We start from the raw sequence: 20,076 nt of genomic DNA, 5'->3' as shown, positions 1-20,076 counted from the left end.
GATGCAATTTTTATGAATAGTTTCTTTCCACAGGCTACAGATGTGAAGAACACAGGTTTAGAGAGCTGAGTTTTTATCTATATTGGAGGCACAACATCTCTGTTGGGCAGCTCAAATGTTTTACATACCCCTATCTCCGTTTTTAATCCAATTCCATTAACTCAGATGCCCATCCATCTCTATAACTGGTGGTTCCCTGAGAGTCAACGTCTTCACACAAAAGTGCTTCCATCTCAAGCTAATGAAAATGAAAACTACAACTTATGGGACTTTTCATGTGTAGTTTAGGAGCATTTACACAAAGAAATTATTTCTCCACCAGTTGTGTAAAGTTGCAGGGGGAAAGGGGCTTTACACATAATTAACCAATCAGGTTAATTATTATGTAGACCAACTTTTCTGGGTGAAAGAAACAATGAGTGGACTCTTTCCTCTTTCTATCTCTCTCCCTCCTTCCCTTCCTCCTTCCCTCTCTTTTTCTTTTTTTTTCCTCTCTCTTTTTAAAATTTTAAGGCCCCCCCTCTACCTGGGCATGGTCACACATACTCAGGAATTTGAAGCAGAAAGATCTTAAGTTTGAGGCCAGCTCAGGCTACAAGCGTGAGTTTCAGACCAGTCTCAAAAACAAAATCACCTCTCATCAGAAGAGAAAACAGGCAGAATGGAGAGGGAACATCCAGTTATCCAATTAGCTGTCTGTCCCTCAGCAGGTGCTTATATAGCCAGATAGTGTAATATTATCCAGACACTGATAATTGTAGATATAGTTTTACAAACACCTAGAAGAGAGGTGTTCAAGTGTTCTATACATACAAACATGTATCTATTAATGCTAGTAGCTACCTTGATCTGATGAGCACACTGTGTGCATGTGTGTGTGTGTGTTGTGTAATATATATGTGGGGGGAGGATGATGATATGCCAGTACAATTATTGTACATGGATTAAACTAAAATTTTAAAAAGGAAAAGGTTACACTTTTCATTGCCATTTATCTTGTCTGCATGGCTTCCCCCCACCCCTACCCCCATGTACCCCTGTCTGATCTTGCTTTTGATTTCTGTCCAGGTGATAGAATGCATCACTCAGGGCCGAGTCCTGCAGCGACCTCGCACGTGCCCTCAGGAGGTATACGAGCTGATGTTGGGATGCTGGCAGCGAGAGCCCCACATGAGGAAGAACATCAAGGGCATCCACACCCTCCTTCAGAACTTGGCCAAGGCATCTCCAGTCTACCTGGATATTCTAGGCTAGGGTCCTGTCTCCCAGTCCAATCCTTCCCAATGCACTCCTCAGAAGGGCCGAGAGGACGAACATCTTTTAACTGCCGCTGGATGTCATGACTCTGCCGTCCTTCGCTCTGACAGTATTAACAAGACACGAGACACTTTCAGAGGGAAGCAATGTGTGCTCCATCCACAGATACAGTATTGACTTCGTTTTTTTGCATTATCTCTTTCTCTCTTTCCATCTCCCTTTTATCCTTCCTTTTTCTTTTTTTCCCCCCTTCTATGGATCTTTTCTGCTTCATGGGTCCTTACCCTCTCTTTGATCAATCTGGCTTCTGTGTTACTATGAACTCTGCATAGACAAAGGCCTTAACAAACCTACTTTGTTATATCAGCAGACACTCCAGTTTGCCCACCACAACTAACAATGCCTTGTTGAATTCCTGCCTTTGATGTGGATGAAAAAAGGGAAAACAAATATTTGACTTAAACTTTGTCACTTCTGCTGTACAGATGAGAGTTTCTATGGATTTACTTGTATTTATTTATTATTATTACTCCTCTTTATTGTTTTGGATGGCGTAAGCCTGTGTATAACAAGGAAACCTTATCTATGGGAGATTAAAACTTAGAAAGAGAGATTGATCATAAACCACATAAACCACTACTATGGGAAAAACAAAGACAACAATTGAAATCATCTGGCATGAGGCCCTACGAAGGAAAACCCAGCAACTGTTAGCTGGGAGGAATGTATTTGGCATCTTCCCTGAGGACCTTTCTGAGGAGTTAAAAAGACTGTTGAACTCTGTGCCGTGAACTACTCTTTTCTCATCACCAGAAACACTAATGTGCAGTAGAGAGAAGAGAAGGCTTATGGGATACAAGATGGCCCAAGAGATGCTCAGACCCAATCTTGTCTTGGTTGGCTGTGGTAATAACACTGATTTGTTTCCCAAGTCGTATCTACTACTGGAACCTTTTTCAAAATTTGTTGAAAGAGGTTTATCCTTGTCCAGAAATCATTTCAGGGTCAGGTGGGAAAGCCAAGGACCTGGAAAAGTTAGGACAAGTTCTCCGTGTGGAGGCAAGTTTCTCTTATATTGAACTTTTCAGATAACAACTCTTTCCCACCCCTACCTTCCACTCCCATCCTTTTTAACTGTGCAAGCAAAATTGTGCATGGTCTTCGTCAATTAATACCTTTTTGTGCAGAAACTACAGCTCCAGATGTCGTGCCCCTGATAGTAGGTAGAGCAGATCCATAGGATGTCTAACTTATGTAATTAAGGGATGATAATGGAGTTCATTAGCTGAGAATAAATGTCTCTGCACTATATGGTCAGTGGCAATGATGGGTTTTGACCAAATATGGACTCTGAAGCCTGCATATCTTCATCTCCATCAAACCCACGGGACTATGGGATGGACATAATCCATCCCTGAAGGAAAGGAAACCTCACCCAGGGCATCACATGCATTCATGTTTAGTGTACACAGGACAAAGTCTCTTGCTCTGGGCTCTGGTTGGGAGAGAGTGGTTTTATTCCAAATGTATTCACTCCATTGTCAGTGTGATGTTTGTTTTCTTCACTCCATTGAAATATAAAGCCTAAAAAAGAGAAAAAAACAGAAAAAAATGGCACAGCATGCCCACGGAAAACTGTGCACAGACTGAGCATGGAGATGTGCTGTTAAGCATAGTTATGGATTTGTGAAAGATGGTGTAAATTTAAATAGAAATTTACAGTGATTTGAATAGCCAGTTATACCAAGAGAGAAAAAAGGTGTTTCTGTTCCTTCAAGAAAATTTGCTGCCCTCTGTGAGGGGAATTTTGCTAAACCTGTCATCTTTCTAACATAAGCTAGATTGAAAGGGAGTGATTTTTTTAACTCATTTTAGTTCATTTTATTTAGTATTTGTTCCATATCTGTTTAGGTATCATTTGAACCTGCTAGTTACTGGAACAACTGGCTTAGAAGGTTCTCAAAAACAGTAAAGTGTCAACTAAGAGAGAGCAAAAGGAAATCCAGTGCTAGATGTGGTCAAATGAAAAGAGGGAAACAAGATGAACAGTATTACAGTTCCTGCACATTCTGCTCTGGCCTGTGAGAGATGGGAGTTATTTATTCTCTTTGTACATTAAAACAAACCCCTCCAGAAAAAACACATAATAATATAACTATGAAAGCCATATCTCCATGATATATGCACAGAAGTATATATCATACTAAGGGCCCATGGTACTGTTAAATCACTGTGGAACTCTGTAAAGCAGCAAGGAAGGGGCAGATTTGTACAAATTCTTCTAGACTCCATCAGCAATGACCCGAAAACATGCACAGGTTTGTCATTCTCTGTGTCTGGCCAGCTGCTCCAGGTGGAAAAGCTAACAGAGAGCAAAGGAGATGGAACGTTAAGAGGTCAAAGTTAAGGAGGGCCTTTGCAGTTTTATAAGGAAACTGTTTCAAGCTGATGAGAAGATGGGAGCATTTAATTTCAATTGTATACTTTCTTCTGAAAGACAAAAGCAAAAAAATACATGTATTAATAATTTCTTACATCTTCTAACTTGCCCCCTGAGGTCTTCAAATGGTTCTATGCAAGTGCAAGGTTTTATAGTTATTTATATTGCTTATTATTATTAATATTATTATTTTAATTATTCCCTCTGTTGTCTCAAGAGTATGTGCTGATTTCAGAGGTCTCACTTTGAAAGAACAGCAGATTGTTACTAAAATAGTTGAAAAAAACACACAATATCTTAAAATATTTATTGCTATTCCTCTACCACCCTCTTTCTCATGAGGATTTAATTTTCAGAAAAATAAGAATTTCATGCTAATATGCAATACTCACCAAATATGGCCTGCCCTCAAATAAATTAAAACTACAATAATCACAATGACAAGATTAATTTCCTAACCCAAACCCAATCTGACAATCATTTCCATTTATAAATCATTTAATAGTTTTCCAAACACCTTTTCACATGTGTTTGTAAATTATTCCTATTTTTATAAGTGAGGAAGTTGGGACTTAGAAAAGCTTCAAGGCATGCTGGAAATCTCCAGTCTAAGTTCTAGTACCAGCCAGCTTTATCCAAGTATTTCGACTGAATAGGTTTATGATGCTGTCCACTAAGAATGCTCACAAACATTAAGGAAGGAAAGCACAGTAATAAAGTCACAAAGCAGGATAGGAAATTAGAAGACCACATGGAAATACATGAGATGGCAAGCAGCTGAGATATTGTGACACACATAGTCTTGCTCTTAGCTAAACCTTTGTACACGGAACCAATGTCATAATCAGGCTTATTTAGAAAACACTTTAAACTCTGCTATCAATGATTATATCAGAATTCATACTATACATATGTTCACATCAGCGCTACTTGTAGTATTTCATGTATTTATATATACATATGTTATAAATACTTGATTTATACATATACAAATACACATACACTGTGTGTTTGTGTGTTTATGCATAAATATATAGGCACATGGTAATAGAGATACTTTATAAATAGGGTGCAGTATGAATAATTTGCTTAAAATCTGCTAAATAACCAAAACTTAAAAAAAAAAGTCATGTGGCAGTGTTTCCATTTTCCATGTGGATAGGACCACAATGCACTTTTTAACTCTGTACGGTACTGCATAGATGGAAGACAACATTTAATTTATTTTCATCTTTGTCCACATTTCTATCATGGTCACGTTTACCCACTTTATTTTTGCATGGGTCCAGAGTGCAAGCATTCTAGATGCAAATTGGAATGCTGGGAGAGCAGAATCATAAAGGAAATGGCAAGAAATCTAGCACTCTATGCCAAGTTGGCGGCTTGTAAGAATTCACACAATGGAGTGTGAATATATGAACCAATGATGTGGAGTGTTGTTCTTGACAAAAAGTATTATGCAACAGGAGTCCTTGGTCATGAATACTTTCTCCTCAACACATTAAATTTTGTCTTCAGCATAAGCATAACTGCATAAACAAATACACATTCAATTCTCTTGCTCTCCTCTTTTTGTTCTCCTTTATTGTAGGACCTTTATTTCCAATCCTACATTTGCTTTGTCCCTATATCATCAATATTATAGGAAATTTCATGTAAGTAATGATTAGTGACCCAACTCCCCAAATATGTAAGTTAGCAGATAACGCTGATTTTTAACAACATGTAACTGGAATGTAGACACTCAGGTTGTGTAGCTTGTATATGAATTTCAAATGTTATTCTAAAGAATTGGGGGGCGGGAGGGGAAGGACTCATAGTTTAGAAGGACAATGCAGGAAGGGGCATTCTCTTATTGTCAGGGCTGGAATGAATCATTGCTGCTTAAGTCAAAGGTTCTTGAATTCCCTTAGGTTTTCATCCTCCTTTCTTTTTCCTTTGACTTTTATTTATTTTTAATATGTACTTATTTATGTATTTATTTATATATACATGTTTACTCCATTCATCACAAACACAAAAGCAACGCAAAAATGTGTGTGTGTGTGTGTGTGTGTGTGTGTGTGTGTGTGTGTGTGTGTGTACATATATATGTTGCAGGCAAAACACTGTGAATCTCACAACCACCAAGCAACTACTTTGCCATCTTAGCAAACGTCTCAGGAGACAAAATGGGGAAAGATGAGAATGTCACTTTTCATTCTGTATTCTAGGCCAGGTCCATGTTTATTTTATTTCTTTGGTCTATGCATGGATAAAAATGATAGTGAGTGAAGGTTGGGTGGGCAAGCAACTATTTAGAGCAACACTGTTAGTAGCCATGTGCTTGAAAAGGGAAAATAATATGAAGAAAAGCCTACATCTTGCGGCTTGTATATCTTACTATTGCTTAAAAATATATAAAACAGCTGGAAACATCTTAAATATAAGATCTTTGAATTAAATGTGGATTTCAACTTTGTAATCCCTGATAAATGACCAAATTATGTTAAAATATCTCTCCCTGCTTTCTTTCACCATTACTATGACTTACAAATCTGCCTAGAGATGTGGATGCCTTGCATTTGCTTCTGTATCTGGGGAGATGTTTGTATATATCCAGGCTGTCTACACACCCATTCCAGTATCTCTCTGCAGATATATTTCCCCTTCAATGGTGGCCTGGTATTTGGAACTCTCTTTTCATTTGATTTATTTTTCTCTTAATGTGATGTCTCTGTGCCAATACCTACCAGTTCTTGTTTTGCAATGTTTTGAGGTCCATTGCTTTACTAAGACCCACTGCATCTTGGCTGATTTCAAAGTGACACCCGAATACAGTGTTTTAAAACAAAAGTTTGTTTGTAAATCATGTGACCAGCTTCTCTCAACCTGACATGGAAAGTCTCTTGTACTACAGTGTATTTAATAAAAATGATGTCTTACAATAAATAACATCCTCCAAAAGAGAGATTAAATGTGACATGATTACTTTTTAAATATGTATCAAATTTCCACAAAGCATGATGTGTTCTTTATTACAGGTATGTATGTATGTGTGTATCTGTGTATATATGCATACATGTGTGAATTTTTAAAATTTTATTTTGTTTTATTGTAAAGGTGATATACAAAGGGGTTCTAGTTACATAAGTATGGTGTGAAGTACATTTCTTGTAGAACAGTGTTACCGCCTCCCTTGTTTTCTCCCACTTTCCCTTTCCCCCAACTCCCCTTCCTCCCACAAGTTGTAAAGTTCATTTCCAACATAGTGTCTTGTGAGTATCGCGGTTGCATTGGTTTGCCCTTTGTCCTTTGTCTCATCATTTTGTGATACATGTGTGAATATTTTGGTGTGGTCACTGTGGATGCCCATAGGGTTTGTTGATGGAAGATAATGAGAATAAGTGGTCTTATGTACAAGTTCCATGACTTCTCAACAAATCTGGCATTTCAACTTATATCTCAGAGAACTAAAACATGATGGCTTTAAATTCTGAAAATACATGTTCTATCTCCATGGTCCAATATGGTAGCCGTCAGCTACTTATACCTCGTAGGCACTTGAAATGCAGCCACTGTGACTAAAGAACTGAATTTGAAGTTGAATTGAATTTCAATTCATTTACATTTAAGCAGCCACATGTGACTCATGACTGCCATGTTGGATAGCACAAAGCAAGACATTGTTTTACCATGGCTTCTACATGATTGGGCTAATGGAGCCTCTCAGGAGAAATGATATCCTCCAGTTGGGATTGCTTTGAGGTTCTGAATTACCCAAAGTTGGAAGGAACCAACTACACCATTACTTCTCAGTGTACCCCTCTTCTCCTCCATCCTAAGAAGCAGAGTGAGGATGGGATTGACCATATTCCTGGCATGGGTTCCAGGAACAGAAGGTTTGGATGTAAACTGCCCAGAACTCAACTTCCTCAAATACTTCTCTTGAATACTTCCTCTCAGTAATGCCTGTATATTCTCCAAGAGTTACAAAAATATAACAAATGAAAACCCATCAAAGACTTGGGAATTCAAAGCTGTATACAGAGCAAAATAACTTGTCAAAAATCCAAATAAGATTATGTGCCTTTGAGAGATTTAAGTGTGAGTGTGTGTGTGTGTGTGTGTGTGTGTGTGTGTGTGTGTGTGTGTGTGTATGGGTGTGTATCCACTCAAAGAAATTAGATTAAATTAGAGAAAAGCTCTATTACTTATGCTTTAGCCAGCTATAACCTAGTCAAGGCAATTAAAGATCAGAATTTATATCATCTTACTTTTCAATATTTTTTAAATAATTTGTTCAGTTACAACAGTTATCAATGGAAATTGGAAACTTGAAGTCACATATTTCAGAGAACTTACGAATCTTCCCCTTTTGGAAATACTCCTTTCATAAACCCACAGTGGTGCCTAACTTCTCAATAGAAACAACACTTCTAAAATATTATTATGAATAACCTCATTAAAACAGACATACTTGTTTTTAGAATAAGTTAACTCAAAGAATGCTTGCTATGTGCTAATGCATTAAATATACTAGTTTATGGTGATTGTTGTAACAATTTACCACAAACAAAGTTAAAGGTGAATTAATAGAAATTTAACTTCTCACCATTCTAGGGACCAGAAGTCTAGAATACTCCCTCAGAAGGCTCTATGAGAGAATCAGTTCTTTACCTGTTCCAGCCTTGAGTGGTCTCAAATGTTCCTTGGCTCATGGACACATCACACCAATCTCTGCCTCTCTAGTCACATTGAATCTTTTTAATTTATTTTAGATGTATCCATGCAATTGCATGTGGAGTTTAGCTAGACCATCCAGGGTATATTAATCAGTATTCCATAACTGCTACAGAATACCCAAGACAACTTATCAAGAGGAAAGGTTTATTGTGGCTTACAGTTTTAGACGTTTCAGCCCATGCTCACTTGACTCTATTGCTTTGGACCTATGGTGGAACAGTGTATCATAGCAGGAGAGTGTGGATACCTTATGGAATCCAAAAACCAAAGAAACAGGTTGGGGATTGGGTCTTGATATCTCCTTCAAAGGCATATAGGCAGCACACCCTAAGTTCCTTGTTAGGCCAAATCCCCTAAAAGTCTTATCCTCTGCCACCAGTACTACGGGTTGGGGACTAAGCCTTCAACACCCTTGCCTTTGGGAGACATTCAAAATTCAAACTATAACATAGGATAAACTCCTCAAGATTTGTATCTTTCATGATACAAAGTAATATTAACAAGGTAGGTAATTAGGATGTACACATTTTTTTGGAGGGGGCACTTACTCCACTTTATTATTTTACTTAATTCATGAAAGTCTAATATCTACCCTGGGAGATAGGCATTATTACAGTCTCAGAGGAACTAAGAGTTTAGAAACTTGCCAAAAATTATATTGGAAGAAGCTGACCAATAAATACAGTGCTTAATAGTTACCATTCATATCTTGACTCATTTAATCCTCAAAAATCTCTATGAGATTGAAGAATTTAGAAGCCCAGTTCCAGAAATTCAAATTTCTGGCTCACATAAGGAAGCATTCTAGTTAAGGTCTAAGCTGGCCACATCTCTTTCACAGGTTGTGTCTATTCTGCTGCTTAACCTATTGAGTTTATTGCTTATTTTACTCACTCTACTTTTCATTCTTCCAACTCTTATTTAGTTTTCAAAGTTGCCTTGTCCCTTTTCATAATGTCTTGTGGATTCATTTATCATCTATGCCTCTTTGAATATTTCATCACACTTAATTTAAAAAAGCGTCCACCAGGTTATACTCTCCTCATTAGATAGGCTTAGCAGTGATCCTCCAGAAGATATTCAGTATCTTAATCCTTGGAGCCTCAGAATCATAACTTGTATGGAAGAAGGAAATATTGTCATGTATGAGAAAAGGTATAATCAAGGTAATATCTTGAGAAGAAGAGCTTTATCCTTGAATTATCAAGATGGACCCTACATACAATCACAAGGATCTTAACAACAGAAACACAGGAGTTTGAAGACGCACAAGAGAAAGAGATGGGAAGAGAGTGGCAGAGGTTAGAGGGAGGTGAACACAGTCCAGCAATACCTAGAAAAAGGTTGCATGTTTTCTCTCATATGTGGAAGTTAAAATTAGTTTATAAATATGTAAGTAAACATTTCTGGTGGGATGAAGGGTACACAAATATGCTAACTAAAATGCAGTAGATTCAGGAGAGAATTCAAACTATTTTCTTAGAAAAGTTAAATCATAGTTCAACAAATACATGTCAGGAAACCGGTATGGGGTAGGGTGGGGTCAAGGGGGAAGTAAGCAAATAAGGAAAAAGCAGGGAGAATGCCATCAAAAATTCAAAATAAAATTAAGAAAATAAAAATAAAATTAAGAAAGTGAAGGAAGAGGTGGGTTGGGTGAGATGAGTGAGAATGTTAAAAAGGGTGACACTGATCAAAATGCATTGTAATCATAAACTGCTTTGTTGAATGGCAACCTCTGTATACAACTACTTGAAGATGATAGATTAGATAGATAGGTAGATAGATAGATAGATAGATAGATAGATAGATAGATAGATCGATAGATCGATAGATAGATAGAATAAAGAAGACAGGAAGGAAAGAAGGAAAGAAGGAAGGATGGAAGGGAGGGAAGGAGGGAGGGAGGGAAGGAGGGAGGGAGGGAGGGAGGGAGGGAGGGAGGGAGGGAGGGAAGGAGGACAGAACTCTTAGGGTCTTCAAGGGACATATGGCTCTGCCAGCACCTTGATTTTGGAATTTTGTTATTTCTAAACTATTTAAATGGTGGTTATTTATAAATAGAAACTAATGCATCTGCGAGTTGCCCAATTTTTAAAAATCTAATGAGTTTAACCATCATAGTTTTGTTTCTGTTCTATAGGTGTGTCTTCAGTGAAGTTCCCCTTTCCAAAGGTCTTATCCCTATTCCAGATTGTGGACCTGGTCCCAGATTATAGTTTAGCATTTTTTCCTCCCATGAATCAGTATGTATGAATTTCTCCAGGTCCTTATTTGAAGCAGCACAGAACCAAACAACACTGAATCCTGTAAATTTGGACCTTCATCCTCTGCACAAGGAGGTTTGGGGTGTTTAATTCCTGGAGAGTGATTATATTTCCACCCATAGCCTGTGGAAGTCCATTCATTACTACCTAACTCCCTAAACATATAAATGTGATTATATTCCTCATTTGTTGATACAGCACTCTGGATTTATATAAAAATCCCAATCCTGACATCCAAATCCATTTGGTACTATAATGCCAATCACAAAACTATTTCCCTATTTTCAATAACTCTCAGAGTCCTAATAATTTTGGACTTTAATTTGGGGTTTACCTTCATTTAGTATGTGGAGAGTTTTCTTTCTCTTCTGAACATTTTGTTATATTTTATCAAGTATGTGTATAGTTTCAGATAAAGATGTGTAGCTTGGAGCTGTGGCTCAGGTGGTAGAGTGCTGACCTTCAATGCAAAAGCTAAGGAACAGCCTCCAGGCCTTGAGTTCAAGCCTCAGTACCAGCATGCATGAATGTGTGTGTGTGTGCGCGCATGTGTGTGCGTGTGTGCGTGTGCATGTGTGCATGCATGCATGCTTGTGTGTGTGCACACACACACTACACATACACACAATATGAAGCTTTGCATACCTATTGAATCTTCCATCTTCCCTGGAAATCTTAACATAATCTTTAATTTGAAGTGAGCATATCCTTCACACAGTCTTCTTTTCTAGCAAGATGAATATCAGAAAATGTTCTGCTTTCATGGTGGATCAGAATCACGTGGGGGTACTTTAAAAGATAAGGAAGGCAAAATTTTATCCTGAAAGATTTCTTTTAGGCTGGATGTGGGCCAAAATACACATGCTTTTTGCATTACTAATAAACAGATCGGATAGAGAAAGAATATGGAAAAGGATAAGCATTGGCCTCACAAGGCCAACCACCCCAATGTAAACACATTGGGCTCCACCCAGGACTTCCACAGAGTATGGGCCAGCATAAAAACAAACAAACAAACAAAAGCATAAAAACACCTTTAGAAGATTATTAGATAGACTTGAAAAGCAGACATGATTCACTGGCAAATGGGTGAGTAATGAACCACGTGTTTTCTCAGAAAATAAACATATTTTCTGTAAAACTCCCTTGGAAACTAGTTATGCCCCAGTGTTTAAGTCAATCACCCCAGATCACCTAAAATGCAGGGGGTGGTGAAAGAACTCTAGGTGCTCATCCTAACAGAACAGCCAGTAAATTCTGATGAGGCTCTTCTTGTTCTTGTTTGCTGAGAACCAACCATCTATGGCCATGAGAATGAAAGCCAGCAAGACATGTCTGGAACTGAAGTCTGTCATGTTGCTAGTAAACCCCAGTACTGAGCACTGCAGAGGAAGGGCTAATACTTTCTTCATAGTGCAACCTAAAAACTACAGAGACCCAATGTCAGGTTCTCTCCTGAAGAATCTAAACTCAATCCTATGAAATAGCTGTGTGTTTTCTCAGGAAGTCATGGGCAACAGGCACAGAGAGTGCACTATTTCTGTCTTCTAGCTTTACTTGAGGTAAAGCTACTCCATGGTCAGTACATCAGATATGCTATGTGTACTCTCTAGGCATTTTGTCCCTGCTTGCCTGACAATATTGGAAGATAATACAATATTAATATTAATATTTCATTGACCATTTCCTGTTACTGGAATACAAGCTTTATGCAGGCAGCCACTTTAATGTTTAATGGGTGGTATTCAACATTTTTAAATAAATAGAAAAATGAAGAAGTGCAAAGGGCTTGAAACATGAAGTCAGGAAACCAGAGCAGTAGTTATAGAGGACTAAGAAACGACAAACATTCCTAATATTTTCAGAAACAAAGGATGAAGACTTGGGAAGGTCATTCTAACTCTCTTATGCTTTAGATTCCTCACTTACCAGCTGAATAATAGAAACTTTTTCTCCTCCGAGGCAAATGAGCTAAGTCATGCTCATTTGAAATCATAAAGCAAGTCACTCCTAATACCCCCCACATGTAGACAGTCATTTTTTATTTCTGACTTAGTTTGGGAATCCCAGACAAGCCACTAGAAGAAACAAAGTCCCCGTGCACATTAACAGTTTCCTTTTCAAGGAAATGGCGCTGTGGCTCAAGCGGTAGAGCGCTATCCTTGAGCTGAAGAGCTGAGGGAAAGCGCCCAGACCCAGAGTTCAAGCCCCATGACTGACCAAAAAAAAAAGTGAAATGAAAAGTTTTCTTTTCAAGTGAAAAATTGAGTTGCCATGATGATTTTTCTTTTACTGAGACTTCCCTATAGTCAGAAATAAAAAGTTAAGCATTCCTTGACAGATCCTCCTGTAATGGATGGAAATTAGGTTATTATGGTCAAATGGAAAGAGAACAGAAATCATTAGATGGCATCTTTGAGATAATGGCCTATTTTGTTTGGTTCAGCTTGATCAGGGGGCTTTTCTATAGCAGATGTTTCAAAAAGTACTGTGTGAAGTTATCTAGTGCTTCTTTCGTTTAGGGAACCAAACATTTCTGGGAGACAAATAGTGACCTAATTTCTAGTATTGGATTTAGTAGGTCTTCAGATATGTGGTATCTGAAGGGGAGAGGATAGACAGTGGAGAGAATGGCTCCCTGGAGTCTCTCATACTGTGAAGGATTAGTAAAGTCGGAAGGACGCAAAAGGGCAATCCTGTGAACAACCTTGTGGGTGAATCCAGACTTAATGAGAGGGGATTTCTTTGTGCACACACCCCCTCCTCCATCCTTCTAGCCCATTTGCATTTTGCAAAGTATCCTCCACAAGGTCTTCCTGCTGCTGAGGCAACATCTGCCCCCTGGACACCATTGCCCATGGGCTCAGATCTCCTGGGAGTGCACAAAGTAACTCTTATTCATTAGTACTTGGCAGCTCTTTAAGACTCCCTTGTGTTCTCCCTCTTCCAACTGTTCCCTCACTGAAAACTCTGGAATACTTGCCAAATACCCAGAAGAAAGGGCAAGGAACTAAGCTCTGCCTGGTAAAACGAATGCCCAGCCTGCAGCTCCCAAGTTCCTGGTTAAACACCTCAGCTCATTTGTTTTTCTTCTTCTCCTCACCTGATCTCCTGGCTTTATCTCATTCTTGGCACAAGGGGAAAATAACTTTTTAAGGGATCAGCGAGGTTAAAAGTAAGATATGTGTCCTCTTCTTCAGGAAAAGTCATCTATCAGTGCAATCAACATAACAAATAACAGCTCCTCTCAGCCTTTGTACTCAAGATCCATCTAAAATTTCCCTTTGTGCTGTTTAAAAAATAAAATAAAATAAAGGAATCTGCGTTTTCCACAGGGCATCTAGCTTTGTCATCCCTAAGGACAGAGTGGAAAAGGTAAAAGACTCTGATTATTTGCCGCTCAGCCAAGAATGAAGGTAGGGAGTGTTTGCTAACCTAAAGATAGCCTTAATTTTATTTGTTTTTTCCTAAGGAACATCTGCTTGTACAATGATTAGACACTGGCATTCATTAGCACAGGAAGTAAAGTGTCTGAGGTTTGTGTCACTGGGAGTGTTCGAGAACAAAAATAAGACACACTCGTGGGAGTGATTTGAGAGCATTTTTTCACACGGTGCAAAGGTTCATCTTAGGAAACTATGGTGTATTCAGAGGAAAGAGTGGTTGAGAAGGCACTTTTGTTCAGTGATATTTGTGCAGTGAATTGTGGGCATAGGTAGTGGACACTTGCCATCACATGTATTCTGTGAATGAATGCCTAATGAAGGGCTTGCTGCAGCCACATCTCAAAAAAAAAATACTTGCTGAATAAATGAATACATTTCTTAGGCACACAGTGGAAAGAATGCAGTGCATTCTGTGTACCCTTTCTACATTCCAAAGCGCATTTCCATAGATGATGGCATTTTCTTTCCTAACATTTCTAAGAGGACTGCGCTCCCAGCTCCAATCTTTCCACATTTTGTAGATAAGGTCACACAGTCCTAGGAGTTAGTGACAGAACTGGAACTAGAAGGTAAGGTTCCTAATTTTTGATAGAATTTCAAAACACTAAGCCATTTAGCAAATGACTTTAAGTGAAACTCATCAGATCTGTAGCTCTTAGTTATAATATCAGAGTCCAATGTCTATATATTCTGAATCCTTTGCTTTCTTCCATCTTTTCTGCCTTTGGCTGAGAAACAATACAATACTGTTAAAAATTGGATTTTTGAACATTTTAAGGGCGGTGTGACAAGTGTCTCAAAAGAGGAAGTTGATAAACTTGAAAGTTATTTTCTACATTTCTCAATCTACTCTTTGAGATTTCCAGGAATAGATATTTGATTAGATATTTGAAAGCATGTAAAATGTAGCAATCCATTGGATTTTTCTTATTAAAGGGATAAATTGAACACATCTGTTTAAAAAAAAAAGTGTGACATGGTCCCTTGGAAGGTGCACTAGATACCAGAAAGATGGAGATTTTGAGTGCACTTAATGGCGTTAAAAAATCACCCCATGAGCTTACACATGAAAAAGTGAAAAGGAAGCATACTGGAGTAATGAAAATTAAAATTTAATGTAAATGTTAGATACAGGACTAAAGTTCATCTACTGGTTTCCTAACCTAACCTCCAGAGACCCTATATCTGTGGGCCCAGTTGTATGTTTTACTAGCTTCCTGTACCTGTAGCAGGCATTTTTAGATGGCTGTGGGAGAGGCAAATGTGTAGTTTGAACTCAGGGCCTTATTCTCTTCCTTAGCTTTTTCTTGAGCCACTCCTCCACTTTTCAAACTAGGCAGTATGTGTGTGTGTGTGTGTGTGTGTGTGTGTGTGTGTGTGTGTTCATATGCATGCTTGTTTGTTCTAGTCTTCCCCTCCCCCACCCCAAAAAAAGCTCACACTTGCATTTAAGCTCTATAAAAAGGTATGAATTTGGCTGGGAATGTGGCTTAGTGGTACAGTGCTTGAATGAAGCCTTGGGTTCGATTTCTCAGTACATGAACCGAACAAGCCTGAAGTGCTGTGGCTCAAGTGGGAGAGCACTAGCCTTGAGCAACAGGAGCTCAGGGGCAGTGCCCAGGCTCTGAGATCAAGGCCCAGGATTGGCAAAAAAAAAAAAAAGTTATGAATTTATATTTTCAATATCTATCAAATAAAATTAAGGCCCTTCTTCCATTTCTTGCATTATCCTATGAATAAAAACAATATTTCAGACTGCATTGTCTCCCAAATTTTAACTGTTCCCCTCCACTGACCAGTTCTCTCTCAGGAAATCAGGCCCAAAAATCAAGGAAGAGACAGTAAAGAATCTGGAAAGCGGTAAACAGCTCCCCATTTCTATGCCGGGTGTGGGTCCCCAGCCCCCTTGCTCAGCCTCAGTCATGGTTCTTGGAACCTGCTGCCCTCAGGGGACACAGTCCGCCCTTCATCATTCTACCTATTGCCTCCACATCTCTCTCACGTCTTTTGAAAGAGATATTTTGGGAAGCAGCACACGCACATCCAGACACCAATTACTCAATCTCCCAGCAAGTATGGAGATGATGGAAGTGTAGCCCTTTGGTCTCCTAGCAACAGTGTGGGGCGGGGGAGGCCGGGCGGCAAGCTGGTTGCCCAGCAGCATCCTGCGTAGAAGGCATTTGCGCATTTTACTTTTGTTGTTTTTGAGGGCCATTTCTAAAACAGGCTCTGTATTCTCAGGGGGATTTTAGGCACTTAAGTTATTCTTTGAAAAGATCTCTGCTGACATCCACAGGTCCTATAATTAACATCTCCAGCCTTCACAGGCCGGAAGTGTGCCATCACCCCTAAAAATACAAAGCCTGGTCCTGTTCTTCCTCTAATCTTTTATTAGGAATTGTTGGATCATCCCCCGCCTTCCTCTCCCCTCCTTTCTCCATACTGCCCTCTCCAGCTTGTGTGCATATTCACTCCAGATGTGGATATTCAAGCCCTTTTCCTTTTTCATTTATATAGTTTGTTCTAAATGTTGGACCCTACTTTCTGGGGGTGGGGGTGGGTAGATTATAGTCACTGTACAAGCATTTGTGTGCTGACCTAAAAACAAGAGTCTTTAGTATCATAATTCCACACCTGTTTTACCCATGCCTCTCATAATCTCCAACTCCATTCCCTCCCATCTCACCCCCAGCCCCTCACCTCACCACAGTTAATGTGTCATGTGTCATGGACAAGGAATTTTTGACAGAGGAATAAGAGTTGATTAAATGAAGGAGCAAGGTGAGAGCTTAGCATGATCACTGACCCTTCTAACTGAAAATACTCGAGATCCGGACAGTAGGTAGACTGTCTTGTAGAAAGGCGGTTGTTTTTAGCGTTTATGGAATAGGCACATTTGCAGTAGGATTTGAAATCGAACTAGGGTCAGAGGGAGATGTGGGATTTCATGATCAACAAAAGAAAACTGAAATGGTGATAGAGTTGAGGAAAAGCATGTCTGCTGTAAAGCCATGACCTATATCTGTTATTTCTGACCTACCGGCCCCCTCAACTCCAAGAACCTTGGAGAGGGTTAAGCTCCCTGACTCAGACTTGGGAATGAAGGAGAGCATAGGGAATGTCAAAGATTGGAATGCTGTTTGAGGGGCAAGGGGAATGCAAAGGATCAGGAGGTAGGATGAAATGCATTGTTTCAGAAGCATTGATTGAAAAACCAGGAGGCACTAAGCCTGCCCTGAGTTCAAAATTACTTTTTAAATATTCACCTTAAGAAATGATGGCTGAGGGGCTGGGAAGGTGGCTCAGTGGTAAAGTGCTTGCCTTGTATGCATGAGTCCCTGGGTTCAATTCCTCAGCACCACATAAGAAAAAAGAAAAAAGCTGGAAGTGGCGCTGTGGCTCAAGTGGTAGAGCGCTAGCCTTGAGCTGAAGACCTGAGGGACAGTGCCCAGGCCCCCACAACCGGACCCCCCCCCAAAAAAATAGAAGAAATGATGGCTGAGATGAGAATCTGTGATTCCTAGACCATCTTCCAGGTTTTCTTTCAGTCAAGTAAAAGGCTGTCTTTACAATAATCAGAGATAGTCTCCCATGTTTCTTCTTCTGCTTCTCTGTGCTCTAATTTTTTTTCCTTGGAAGTTTACAAGATGCCCATTTTAATACATTGATTTGTAATCATTGCATTACATATATCAGATCATCATCTTATACAACTTAAATATATTTTTAAAAATACTTATCCTTCCCTTCAGGGATTCATGAATTACTACACAGAGCTTATCAAAGCCATGAACTTCTAGCATTTTCAAGGGGATCTCTGAGAGATGGCACCTATCTTACTTCTCAATGGAATCTAAGTCTGAAATTTTTAGCTCATGAAGCCTTAACCAATGGCTATGATAACCTCGAAAAAGAGAAGAACTTCTTCCTGTGGGTCTGAAATGCAGGACAACTTCAACGGTGGGATTTATAGGTACCCATGAACACAGGAATTCCTTTGCACTACTGGGTGTGAGTCAGAGATTAAAATAAGCCAGTTTGACAGACTGAGGGATTTCAAGAAGGGGAATAAAAGTAGGAAGAGAGATGAACAAGACAAAGTAGTTATTGTTTGTTGTCTGTGCTTATTGGCTACTCTTCAGAAGTGGGAAATTGAGTGGAAGCAGTGAGGCTGTTTCTAAGAAAAATCCAAAGGGCAATCCATATTGGAAAGGAATTTTGCTCTTGTGGGCTTCCTTCTAGTGTTCTCAGTCTTTATAGACATGAACTATAGAAAGCCAATACAGCTTAGACACCCACCATCTGCTAGACCACTGGGATCTGCTAGTTCTTTGTAGAAGCATAGATAAGTCACAGAGCTGTCTTCTTCCCTCTTGGCACCAGCTTTAAGAGAAGCACAAGGCTAGAGCTCACAGGATCCAAGAACATCCAAATTCATAGTTGGGAGGCAGACTCTCAGTCTTAGGAAAACATTCAGCTAGGTGAAAGGCAAATCCAGGTCTATATATATTTGCTTTCTGTCAAAAGCTGTGAGCTTGAACCAAAGGCCAAAACAGAACAGAAGGCAGAGCCACTCATGTGAGCAAAGACACTATGAAAATGGACTTTCTTCTTCCACTTTGATGAGGATCAGTTCAATGTCCATTAACTTTCATGGTCTGTTCTCTCTGAGCTTTGGAACTACATGGAGAAATATACTTAAAGTAAAGCCTGATTCCCCAAATTGTTATTTCTGAGCCTGCTAAGGTTTATGTTTTATATTTTGTCACTTATCTAAAGTTCTGCATGTTCAAGTTCTGCTCTGACACAGGCCTTTGTCTGGAGCCTAGTTACCATGGCAGTGCCTCCAAAATAGAACGAGTCCAACACACATCAATAGACGGTACAATAAATAGAATAAGTACTACTTACAATACATTATTCAGTTTCTACTGGGTAGTAATTTGTGCAAAGTTGGAAATAACTACACCTCCCCCCTTCATTTAATTAAACAATCCCACAAATCGGAAATGCACAGTGTTTATATCAGAGTAGAACTTAAGTTGCTGAGTGATTAGGAGGCCAAGATCATGGATGAGTTTGCCAGGGAAATGTCAATGCATTAAAGCTGGAGTCCCTCACTCCAAAGCACTACTCTCTCTCTCTCCCCCATTCTCTCTCTTACACACACACACACACACACACACACAACACAACACACACACACACACACACACACACACACACACACACACACACACACACACACACACACACACACACACACACCTTGCAGTTTGGCTCGGATTGAGTGCACAAATAAGAAACAACATTTTCCCCCAATAATGGGTGGGCATTCCTCTCTGCTCCTAGAAACTGATTTATCCTGCCTGGCCTGTAATTGGCTTTGATTCATAAATTGCATAGGAATCCTAACTGTAGGTAGTCCTAGGGGAAGAGGAGACTGGAGAAGACCCCTCTGGGGAAAAATATCTAAAAATTTCTAAAGCCTAATCTCAGAGAACATCTCCAGATCTGTGTTAGTACGTCAATGAATATTGCATAGTTGGGACTGTTTCTAGGTAATTATGCCAGTTAGGGGCCCCAGCCCCTCACCTTTTCCCTGCGAGGCCTCTTATCTCACATTGAGTAGGCGGCTTGGCTCAGAGGACAATGCACCTTGCTGTCAATCACACAGGCCTGGCTTCTGGAAACAACTTTGTCTTCATCTTCTGTAGTACATGCATAAAACGGGATAACACCTGAATCCATTGGCTTGGTATAAAAATGGAATAATGTTCTGTTGGTACAGTACCGTCAGAATGGTGGTAGTAGAAACTGATTATTATTTGTTCTCGCTCTTCTCCTTTCCTTTCCTCCACTTTCTGTCCCTCCTCTTCCTTTTCCTATCCTTCCTTTCTCTCCTCTGCTCTCTTTCCCTCTTCTCTCTTCCCCTCATTTC

The 20,076-nt window shown here is 39.4% G+C and overlaps 1 protein-coding gene across 2 annotated transcripts in view; it reads left to right on the top strand.

Annotated features, from left to right (window-relative positions):
- The window catches only part of Ntrk2 (neurotrophic receptor tyrosine kinase 2), a 370,633-nt gene extending 365,987 nt beyond the window's left edge, over window positions 1–4,646 (top strand). For both annotated transcript variants that reach the window (XM_070035478.1, XM_070035479.1), the window contains one exon: window positions 1,069–4,646. In XM_070035478.1, coding sequence (XP_069891579.1) covers window positions 1,069–1,254 — 186 coding nt within the window. In that variant the 3' untranslated portion in view covers window positions 1,255–4,646. The remainder of the gene's footprint in view (window positions 1–1,068) is intronic.
- The last annotated feature ends 15,430 nt before the right edge of the window (window positions 4,647–20,076 follow it).

The sequence above is a fragment of the Dipodomys merriami genome, unplaced genomic scaffold (assembly GCF_024711535.1).
Source record: "Dipodomys merriami isolate MVZ:Mamm:240054 unplaced genomic scaffold, mDipMer1.0.p SCAF_26, whole genome shotgun sequence".
NCBI classification, from domain to species: domain Eukaryota; kingdom Metazoa; phylum Chordata; class Mammalia; order Rodentia; family Heteromyidae; genus Dipodomys; species Dipodomys merriami.
The sequence above is the reverse complement of the archived record's forward strand: the minus strand, read 5'-3'. Positions and strand labels throughout refer to the sequence as shown.